The sequence below is a fragment of the Mastigoproctus giganteus genome, chromosome 9, assembly GCF_048544385.1.
Source record: "Mastigoproctus giganteus isolate SK-2022 chromosome 9, ASM4854438v1, whole genome shotgun sequence".
NCBI lineage: Eukaryota > Metazoa > Arthropoda > Arachnida > Uropygi > Thelyphonidae > Mastigoproctus > Mastigoproctus giganteus.
Window position 1 is genome coordinate 53,296,184 of NC_143583.1, and position 12,327 is coordinate 53,308,510.

The 12,327-nt window shown below is 34.6% G+C and overlaps 1 protein-coding gene across 1 annotated transcript in view; it reads right to left on the reverse strand.

Moving 5' to 3' along the window:
• Nucleotides 1-12,327, reverse strand: part of Cdc16 (cell division cycle protein 16) — a 149,434-nt gene that overhangs the window by 88,577 nt on the left and 48,530 nt on the right. Inside the window, exon 3 of the mRNA XM_090380652.1 lies at nucleotides 5,272-5,369. Within this exon, the coding sequence (XP_090236778.1) occupies nucleotides 5,272-5,369 (98 nt within the window). The remainder of the gene's footprint in view (nucleotides 1-5,271; nucleotides 5,370-12,327) is intronic.

Consider the following 12,327-nt stretch of genomic DNA (forward strand, 5'->3'; position numbering starts at 1 on the left):
AAGATTCTGCTTTAAGTAAGTCTGTATCTTCTGAGGTTATAGCCTTCAAAATCATTTCAACTGGTCGCAAAGTTTCACATAGCAATTCAAGTGTTTTCCAGTCATTGTCAGACACAGCTTCAGTTGACAGTACTGCACATAGAGCATTTGGAATGCAATTTTTCAATTTCAAAAATCTCTCAATCATATAGAATGTGCTATCCCATCTAGTCTTGCAATCTAATATAAGTTTATATTCTTTCCCATTAAATTTTGCTTTAACAAAATTTTGTAATATGTCACTTTTGGTAGGCGATTTTCGAAAAAGCTTGCAAATTTTCTGACTTTGTTAATAGTTTGTGAAATATTGGCCACTGGATTGAAGAAACAAATGAGCTCATTGGTAAAGTCTGTTTGATAAAGCATGCCTTGCTGTCTTTCTTCAACTTCTTTATCATCACTACTTTCTTCATTATTTTCATTTTCTTCATTGTCTTTGGGAGACTCAGAGACTGTGGCACCATAATTGATTGCTTTTTCATAAAGTACATCTATAACTGACAGATGTATACAATGGGCTATACATTGTTGATGATTAGGTGTAATTTTCTTGCCAAACTTAATCATCATTGCTGCTCCATTGGTGGTGCAGGCAACAATATCCTCATCCAAGCTCAAACCAAATTCCTTCAAGTGTCCATTCACAATTTGCTCAGTTCTTCTGCTATCAAGCGAACCATTAATCTCAATAAGACCTAAGGAACAATGATTGTCTTTTGAATGCACATTTATATTCATATACCTTATATTTTGTATAGACGTATCTTCGTCTAGAGTCAATGAATACAGTGCACCCAAAACCAATGAATTTTTGAAATGCTGAATGAGTTCTGTCATAGTTTTATAATAATTCAGAACCATATTTTTAATTCCATTCACTGAGGCTGGTGGTAATTTATCATATTTATTTCTCTGAAGGTGAAGGCTTGATTGTATAAACTCACTCTTGGCAATTGAATTAAAAGAAAATCCATCTAAAGCAGCTAATTCTGAAATCTCTTCTTCCATAGATTTTTTAATGATAAAGTTTTCTACTGTTCTTACCATTTTTACGGGAGGTTCACTGTTATCTTGTTTAATGTCAATCTGATGCATTTTCTTTAAATGCAACATCAAAGATGATGTAGATCCTTCAGACGACTTCATTATCTTCTGACATTTTGAACATTGTGATTCATCTTTGCTTTTTCGAGCAAAATAATTCCATACATTTGATTTCATCTTAGACATATTAACAGTAATAAATATTAATTAGTAGGAATTTATATCACCGACAATTTTAAATAAAAATACTGAAGATAATAAAGTCACAATACTAACAAAGGCACAATACTCACTCCCGCAAGCACTGAATGAAGAGTCTAAACGAGGCAAGTTTAAAAATTTTCACGAAAGAAATTTTTTATTTATTTTCTTGCAATTTTTTTTCCCCCAATTAAATTTATTGTATTTTCAAAATTACATAAAAGCTAAATTTGGTGAAGCTGCGTTTTGGAGAACATTTGATCGCAAATTTAATAGGAATAAAGAAGCAAAAAACTTTCTACGATTGAAATTTCATGCAATATTCAGCGAATCTGTTTCTAGTGGGTAACCATCAATAAGGTGCGTTCCATAACTTGCCTGGCAAACAAGATAGCTGGAACGGAGAAATGTTGAGCATTTTCTTTTACGTTATCGCTCCGACTCACTCAGTCGTAAATGAGTACACCTGCATCGTGCCATGATACAGGTGGGAAGATAAAAGGTACCCCTCCTAGATTTGGGCCACTTGCCCATGAGATTCGTACCTAAACATAAAATAAAATAAAAAACATGTTTAAAACGTAAAGCAGTTGAACGATCCAGACAAACGAAAAAACAAAAGAAAATGTGTCTAACAAAAAACTATATTCGAGGGCTAACTAAAAAAATATTAGAATCTGGTTTTAGAAACTCGGTTTCGGTTTTAACAACTCAATATGAAAACCGGATTTAACCGGTTTATAAAACCAGTTTGCAAGCCCTAGTACATACAGTCAGTCCTCGTATAGCACGATAGTTGTGTTCCTAGAAACGCTTGTGAAATGTAAAATCGCGCAATATGAACAACAGGCCCTATGGGAAAAAGAGTTAGGTGCCGGCCACCCAAGACTGAACACATTTGTAATCAAAACATTACCAAACACAATAAATAATTGTAATAAAATACTTACGTATTTTATTACGACTATTACGTAATAAAATATTGCTAATGCTTTTGCTTCTATCGTAAGCAAACTTGTTTTTTGTTTCATTTTCTATAAAAAAGGGATGACAGCCGTTCCATCTCTTCCAATTCTTTGTGTCTTAATCTAATGGATTTTAATTACACTTTGAGTTGTTCCTGCTATGAAAGTTGTTTTTATTTTCTCTGCATTCTTTGTAATTCTTGGCATTGCCTCATTTAGGTCTGTAGCACGTGCAATATCACATGGTCTTTCATTTTGCTCAAAGCGTTTCACAATTTCATATTTTTTTCTCTATCGACAGAGGCGGACTGGGGAAACCCCGGTTGGCCGGAGGCTGGTGTGATTTTGGCCATAAACGCTAGTATGAGGCCACTATAAATTTTCCAGGGTAAGAATTTTTGATCCAGTCCGCCTCTGTTTATTGATATTGCTTTTCTTTTTCTCTCTGAATCTGTAGTATCTTCACCACGATGCTTCCTTTTCACACCTTTTTAAGTATTTTACTCATTTTTAGGGAGTAAAGCAAAATTACAAAACGAGGAGGCATGCTTGATACACATAAACAAAGCTGCACGCATTTAGCAACTGAATAAACAACACCGTAAAGGCAGAGATACACTATTAACACCTCACATTTTACTAAAGCACATTTCTAGGGGTTACTACCATAAAACAATAAAAACAATTTCCAGTTGCATTTCTGCTAGTGGAATCTGTTATAAACTGGTAGTAAACACGATCTAATTGCATTTGCGATAATACCGATAGCTGGAATTGTGTGGGTTTTTACGTTATTATGGTGAAATGTGTTTCCCCTTCACTGATATAAGAAACATAAATACATTTTCAGAATCTTCTCTTCATTCCTATCGTGTTGCGTTCGGTTGGGGTGATTCTGCGTTCGACTGCCATTTCTTGTAAACACAAAGGCGAATCATGCATGAGCGAATTCGGTTCGTTTTATATAAGATATCGTTCCCCCATTTATAAATCGTGTATGATCGAATTCGTGTAACGTAAACACGTGTTATACGAGGACTGACTGTACTAACTAATTAATATTTCTGTTCAGTGGCTTGAAGAGAAGATTCTGAAAATTTGTTTTTTATATGATTGAAGATTTCAGGGAGGGGGAACATTTCACCATAATAACGTAAAAATCCACAGAATTCCAGCTATCGGTATTATCACAAATGCAATAAGATCGATCGAATTTATTACCAGTTGATAATAGATTGCACCAACAGAAATGTCCAATAAACCAAAAACTGCAAATTGTTTTTATGGTAGTTACCAACAAAAATGTGCTTTAGAAAAATATCACAAAGGCATTCAAATTTGATTCTTATACCCGAATATGATAACGATGAAAGTGTAGTGCATTTTAATGATTTGAATTGGTTTTTTGAAATTTGATTTTATAAAGCAGTTGATTCTACTAACCGGTGCATACTTATTTCACTTTACGATGGGCTTACAACTGTTTCCGACCGCACTTTCCCCTCAACCAACAGCGGTGTTTGTAAACATGTTGGATGCGTGTTTTGTTTTTGTATCCTTTAGTTATGATTTTTTGTGTTGTGCTTTAATCAATATATTAGTTTTAATCAATATGTACAATTTCCATTATAAAAATCACCTTTTAGAGAGATAAATAGCTTAGTTATACAGTAAAAATTTCAACTTCTGAGGTCCTGGAACAAATTACCAAAAAACAACATTATTGGGTTCACATTACAATATTTTCATGATATGATGGTGTCTCTGGAACAGATTAATGTCATAAAGTGGGGTCCACTGTATATTATATATATATATATATATATTCTTTCTTTCTATCTTTTCTATGCTATTAGTTGTAATTCATTTAACCTTATACCATTACATAATACTATTATATTAATTTTTACTTAATACAAAAAGCCCATTCATTTATTAATTAAAACTTGTTTATGCTCTAAAAGTGTATTTTATATTATTATACTACCCCCCCCTCTTCTCAGCTATAGCTGCTTAGTGCTCGTCAGTGTGGGTTCCATACGTTCTACACATTTACCATATTTTTAAAACTGTTCCACACGATAGCCGCAATTTTGTTTTCCCAATTTTGTTAAAAAGTCCTCCTAGGCCTTTGCCCACCTCACCCAATGGTTATTTACACCGAAGCAGGTGCACTGGTGTCTCACTGTACTGAAACTGTGATTTTTTACCATTCTGAACCCATAAATTCTAAAAATTCTTATATCACTATAATGGCTAAAACAGTAATTTATATATATATATTTTTTTTATTCCTATTTTCTTTTTACTACTTTTTCTATACATAGTTTCAGGTAATACTTCTGCTCAATCACTGTTGTTGTTAATATTGTAATAATAAACTAATTTGCATATAATTGATTATCCATCATTCAATTATGCCCATCACTATTTCAGATTTGGGATTAGTATCAGCCCCAACAGCATAAAGGTGCAAATATAACTGGTAAGGGGCAGAAAGAATATACTAATACCTAACTAAACTAAACAGAACTAAATATTTAATTGATATGCTTAATTGCCCATAAAGTTACTGAAGATTATAAAATAAAAAGAAACCACCTCTGAAAAGAAAACATAACAGAATATTTGCAAAGTCCTATTGTTCTGGAAGCAAATTATGATATATGTTTTGGTTGTTTTATGCTATTTCAGCTGTAAAATACCAAAGCTACTTCAAAAAATTTAATATGAATAAAAATAGCTTTTTTTTTTTTAAATAGTATAAAATATTCAACATTATCAGGCTATACTTGGAGTGCTTTTCAATTTATGCTCTGTCACGACCTGTATTTTAGTGTCATGTAAATTTCCAAAATTTTGCAAATAACCTTTTTTGAAACTAATGCATGCATACACTGTTATCTCTAACAGGAACTGTCCATGAATGTGTTGTGAGAGCTTGGGATATTGGTCAGTTATATAATCACATGGAAATGTTGAAAAGTAATCCTAAAAAATAACAGTGATCGTTATGACTCACCTTATGTAAATTACGACTTTTTATGCAGACAGCAGCTCTGTGGTACTGTCCAGTAAGAAACAAACTTTGGGCTAAGAGATAAATATCCTGGGTCTCTCCTGAAATGGAAAATTAATGTAACATACTAATAAGATCTTAACAGTGTTGGAGTTATGTTCCTCTTAACATGCTACTTAACATGCTACTTAATCCGTTAAGGAACATTGTTCTGAATTTGCATATCAACACGTAATTGACAAAATTGGTTCCCAAGGATGTACAATTTGGGGTCAGAACTTTAATAATACTTTTGAAAGTATTATTATTCTTATTTACAATTAAAATTATCAGAACTTTATTCTACATTCTTTTAAATTAACTATCTTTCAAATGAATTTCCAAAATCCAGGAACTCAATTCTGAACTGATTTGGGATCTCCAGTTCAGGATTGCCTGAATTTTGGATGATCATATTGCAGTTGCACATAAAAACTAAATAATAATAATAATAATACATATAAAATAATTAGAAATAATACAGTATACTGTATCTAACAGTGAGAGAAACTATCACAGTACAAAGAAATATCAACGCATAATGCAGTAAAAATAAAAGGAGTTGCACTGATGAGTTGCATCTGGAGTTAAATTGATAAAGAAATGATTTACCATTACATTTCTTTATCAATGTAACTTTTCCTATCAGAGGTAATGACCGGTTTGCATTCTGAACCATTACAATCCTCTGGGCTAATTGCAGTTGTTTTCTTTTCAGCTGTTAAATAATTACAAGCAGTTTCCTAATTATAAACATCCTAGGAAGTATGAATATTGTTCTCCATTGAAAGAAAAGAAATAATAATGAAAATTGCAGGTACAAGCAAGGTAGTAACTTTAATAGAAACTACAGGTACAAATTAATGTAAATGAATGAATGGAATAAATTAAAAATTAAAAGTAAAACAAAAAGTAGCTTTCGAGTCTGAAGGACTCTTCATCAGCTGGAACATAAACGTTAATATGACAAAAAGAATTCCCAGGCGTGGTCATGTAAGGCAAACAAAGCATGACACGAGTGCAAGCAACAGTAGGGACAATCGAGAGATAGAACCAGATGCTCGTGGCTGTGAATGCAGAGCATGCACTTGTGGCATATGTCAATGTTTATCACAATGCAGAATAACCATCTCCATGACTGGATGTATGTGCATGCCTCTGTTGTGGTTAAAAGTACTATGACAACTGGATATATGGAGTGATTCGAGCCATAACCGCTGATGGTAATTGTGCGAGTGGTCAAGGATTTCAATATCTCGACAGGGGTCAAGGGCATGTTGAGATGACCAATAGCAAGCGCTCTGCGACAGCGGAGTGATCGGAATCAGCCAATCTGATGGCCTGCTATGGCCCTCTCATCTTCTGAGATCCGGTCTTCAAGTCTCCTAGCTGTTTCCCCGATGTAGTAACTACCGCAGTCATAGCAGGCAATGTGATATACTTAACCGCTGTATAACAAGGAGGGGATGGGTGTTTTTACTCTCAAGGATTGCAGTTTTTTTACTGGGGGGTTGTAAACATTTTATCCAGTGAGCACGCAAAATCTTAGAGAGACATTGTGAGACGCCAGGGTAGTAAGGGATGAAGGCGATTGAGACAGTGTCCTCACTATGGGAGGGCCTGCAGACTGCACTTGTCCAGGGCACAGGCGGGAAGCCACAGTTAGGTCTGTTTTTACTTTCAAAACCTCACCACGCCTGTCATCTATGGAGCTGGAATGGGTCCAGGTGTGGGGTGAATAGGGCATATGCAGTACTGAGAAGCTGGTTGGGAGCATGCGCTGATTTGTATGTTGGTGAATTGGTCAGTACACATGGGCTTACGGTAGACTGAAGTTCGTAAATGTGAGCCCACGCATCGCACTAGAACATCCAGAAAGGAGAGGGCATTGTTTGAATCTAGCTCAATAGTGAACTGGATGAAGGGCGATAAGGAGTTTAGATGCCGCAAGAGTTGGGTTTCTGAACCCCGGGGAATGATGACAAAGACATCATCTACATACCTGCACAAGAAGGTGACGGGAACCGGTAAGTCTAAGAATGCACAGCCCTATACAATGTTGTTGTTTGTTGGATTTATTGGGGCAAGGGCTACTAAGGCCATAATGCACCTATTACAGTCTTATTTGGTACATGATGGCCCTATACAATGCTTTACTATACAATATATATATTTTTAATTTTATTGGTGTTTATCCTGCTTGCACCTGCAATTTTCATTATTATTTCCTCTGATGGAGAACAATATTCATACTTCCTATCTATGAATCCTGAGGCAAGAGGCCTATTTAGTTTTATAAACATCCTAACATAGTATATAACAATGTTGCTTTAGAAATATACTACATTAATTTTTTTTTTTGATGTTATAACATTTTCTACATTTGTATATGTATACTTTCTTTCCCCATCAATTTCTGGTTCTGAAGTCTAAGGAATTTCTTCAATTCTGACTTGTGTGAGCTCGTTGTCTCAAACCTTGCTTAAAGGCTGTGGCTTTCTATAAAAATTTTCACAACAAAAAAAAAACAAAAAACACTACTACTGTTACTTGTAATTATGGTTAACAGAGAGAATTGCATCCTTGGAGAGTTACGCAAGCACGCACACAGAGAGAGACAGAGATAAGTTTAGTGATAAGATCAATGGGAAAAAGAGAGAAATAGAAAATTAATAGGGGTGGAGTAAAATTAGTTTATGGATCAAAGTAAACAGCCAAAAAAAGAAATATATATATAGATTTAGGTATATATATAATACAAAATGATATAATACTAAGCAAAAATATAATGCCAATAACATGCACCTGTTGTGTTACTATCAAACCTTTCGCACATAAAATACATGCTATAAAGGTTTGGGTTAAAACTATAAGATATAAATAATTTGGAATTAATTAAGGCATTAAGAAAAATAACAATAAAAGCATAGCGGAAATTAATGTCAAAACAAAAGTAAATGGGGTGGGGGGACTACGTATTAGGCATGTAGTTTATATTTAGTTCTACAGAGAATGCAAATACGCATAAAAGTAAAAGAGAACTTGCCATAAATGCTAAAAGTGTGAAAGAGAAAGCAACATGAAGACTTTAAATTACATATAGTACCAAACTAGTGATCTTCTTGTGATCACTAGTTTGATTTTTGCTACACATTCATAAAACTAATGGCTCGCAAGAAATAATATGAAGGCTGTAGAACAGTAAAAAGGAAATGCAAGGAGAGGAAATGTAATAAAATCATAGGGCTTAGTTAGTCTAGGGTCGCAAATTCCGTTCCTATAGAAAGGACTTTGATGAGAATTCTAAGTACAAAATAAAAATAATGATAACAACGAACAATTGAATAAGGATAAACAACAATTCAAAAATTAGTGAGTAAAATAAGTTTAAAAATAAAAAAATGTAAATATTGTATACATTTTTTTTTATTATTTTTAAACTTATTTTATATATACACTGATGAGCCAAAGCATTATGACCAGTGAGTTGTTATGCAAATCAAAGCAACTGCAGGTGAACTATGGTGTGTTCACAGGCTGGGACATGGTATAAATAACACCTGATACTGAGCTCCATTAATCAGTGTTACTCTTGTTCTTCAGATGGGAAAAGCAGCGGAATTAAGAGAGTTTGACAAAGGCCAAATTGTAATGGCCAGACGACTAGGTCAGAGCATACCGAAACGGCATGGCTGGTGGGATGCTCATGGTCAGCCGTGGTTAGTACCTACCGAAAGTTGTCCAAGGAGGGGAACCCAAGAATTGCCAGCGAGGTGTTGAACGACCACGGCTCATTGATACTCGAGGTGAGCAAAGACGTGGCAACAGAAGGGTGACTGTGGCGCAACTCGCCAGTAACTGGAATGCAAGTGATGGGAGTAATGTGTCACAACACACAGTACATTGAACTCTGCTGAAAATGGGACTGCGTAGCCGCAAGCTACTCCGCATGCCTATGCTAACCACGGTTCACGGACAGCGCCTATAATTGAAGTTAACAACCTCAAAGTTGAAGGTATATTATGAAGATTAATGGAGATTTTTCCCATTATTTATGTGAATATTCAAGTCCAAGTAATTGGCAAGTTGGTTGCAGGAGTTAAGTCTTTTCTAAGGCAACTTCCTGAGAGTACAGATGACCAAAATCTTTTGGAAAATTTGGACAGTTGAGCATAAAGATCATTGACATATCTAAATAGAAGAATGTCCTGTGGGAAGGAGATTTCTGACCAGTATAGGCATAAGTTTGCAATGATGCAAGAAGCAAGCATTCCAAGAAGATGGAATGCTCGCTAGTGTCCAGCTTCTCTATAACCACAGCCAGAATTATTGATGGTACAAAGATTAACCAGATTATTCTTATATGTGATATTACACTTTTAAGTCTGACAGATTTCCTGAAGCACTGTTTTTAAATTACACAGGTTGATACTGGTGAAAAGGCTGTGAAAATCAAAGGTTTGCATGTCTTCAAAGTTATTGTTGTTTAGGGCATCCAAAACAAGTAAACTGTTAAGAATAATTTTGTTGTTAGGCAGAATGCCCATGATAGGTTTAAATAATAAGTGCAATGTTTTTCCAGGTAACTGGCATAGCTGTTTTTGCAAGAGGTGACGAACCTGACACTAACAGGTATTTTATAAAATTTAGGAATAAAATATATAAAAGGAAAATTATAATTATTAATATTTAATTTCAATTTCTTATTTATAGCCAGTAATTTTTGGTAATGATAATTGGAAAGGAAAGAACAAGTTTTTTGTAAGTATCACTAGATTGAACTACTTTTTTAAAAGTATTTACATAAATGGCTTTACAGATGAAAGCAAAATTGTTGGCAGTTTTGTCAACAGGGATAATAAAATAAAATTTTAATGTTTGCAGATACAATTGATTTAAATAAATGAATTAACATCTAAATTGGTTGCCAAAAATTTATAATTACAGGCAATCTGTGGGAAGTAAAGATTATGTGAATTTATACATTTATTAATGTTAATAAGATCTATAAATTTAAATCTTCTTGTTAGAATGTTCTTGTTTGAGATTACTGAGCCAACATTTAGTCTAAATTTACAAATGTTATGAATGTATAAACATGTATAAAATGTAATTAAGTGTAATATTACATATTGGAATAATCTGGTTAATCTTTGTATCTTCATTAATTTTGTCTTTAATGACAATTTGATTTACCAGTAAATTAAATGAACACCAATGGGCAATCCAGTTTCTTGCATCATGTGAACTTATACCTACACTGCACTGAAATCTCCTTCCCACAGGAGATTCTTTTATTTAGATATGTCAATAATCTCTGTGTGTTCAACTGTACAAAATTTCAAAAAGATATTGATCATCTATATCCTCTATATCTTCACCTTGGAAAAGACTAACTCTTCCAATCAAACTTTCAATTGCTTGAAACAGAATATTCACATCAATAATGGGCAAACCTCAATATTTATAACAAACATGATGCCGTCAACTTTGAGGTGGTTAACTTTCCTCATTGGTTGTTAGGTATGAGTGTATCCAAGTGTTGGACAAGATTTTGCAGCTCTGGCAAACACCAAGTTTTAATTATATTTAGCCATTTTATTGACTTAATTGTTATATTGAATTATTTTCTATAAGTAGCTTTATAGTCCTAGTCAACCCCTTTGTTTATTTTGAATTTATATAGCGATTTTGAAAGTTAATACTTAGTGTCCGTAGATTTTACCATTCATAACTTGTCACCATTGAATAGTGTTAACATATATCCCGAAATTCATAGCGTAATGTTTAAGGTAAAACTAGATAGCAAAATACATAGCATTGTATTAGAAATCTGTTAGCTTAGTTTAGTATTATCAATTAATTAATTTTAAAATTTTATTAATCTTATTAAATTTCATTGTTAATTAAATTGTACTTAAATGGAATCATGATCCAGACTAGAGCAGCAAAGCAACGAGCACAAAGCAGTGGTACTGTGGCTCAGGGAAGAACCGAAGGGGGCGATTCTCCAACACAGCAGAGTCTAAAAAAAATGTGCAAAATGTGAAATGTTTGCAAAGCTGTCTACAACAGGACATGAACTAGCCAAGGAGGATGTCTTTGTGTGTGTGCTAGGGGTAGGGAAGAAATTAGGCACCAACTCAGTGTGCAGATGGGAGAGTTTGAGGTGTACGGTAGATGCCCTCGAAGGTATTAAAGTGGGGGCCCCATAAAGCTCTCAGCTGCCCAACTCAATGTCAGAGCTCACTTCTGTGCATCAGACAACACAGAAGAAATCTCCAAGGCAGAATGAACTGGTCCCACAGGAGCTAGTTATTGTCGGTGACTTAACTGTTAGGAAGACAGGGAATATATTATGCAAAAAGGATAAGTGGAACAGGACCAGGGTATGTCTGCCAGTGACAAAAGTTGATGACGTTGCAGAGCAGATATCACCTTTCAAGGGCACAAAAGGTGATATAGTTGTACGCGTTGGCACTAATGACCTTAAGAGTAAGAGATCTGTAGATTTACTTAACAAGTACTGGTCAATGCTAAAAAAAAGTCTTGAGTTACAGTTAAATTTGAAAGTGTCTGCAATTCTGCACAGACACGATAGGAGGGAGTATATGATGAGAACCTTGTCAATCAATTTGGCCCTGGAGAGATTGTGCAAGGCTCACAGGGTAGAATTTTTTTCAGCTTGGTTTGTGCTTCCTAACAGGAGAGACTGCTTCTACATGGATGGGATACACTTAAATAGAAAGGGTGCAAGAATATCTGCTGATGCTATCGAGACAGTGTTAGGTGGGTCAGAAAACTGCTAGCTGGGGGGGGGTGGGATTCACAGACTAAAAGATAAACAGTAGCTGCAGGCAGAGGCAAAAGTGATCCTTGCAATGATTCTATTGTAATGAGCCTGGAGAGCAGGTTGCTGGGGATTTAAAGAACTGCTGGAAGTAATCATGGAACAAGTAAATACATGGTCTGTTAGGGTAATTAAGAGTAAGAACACGTGCATGTATACTTGCATGTACA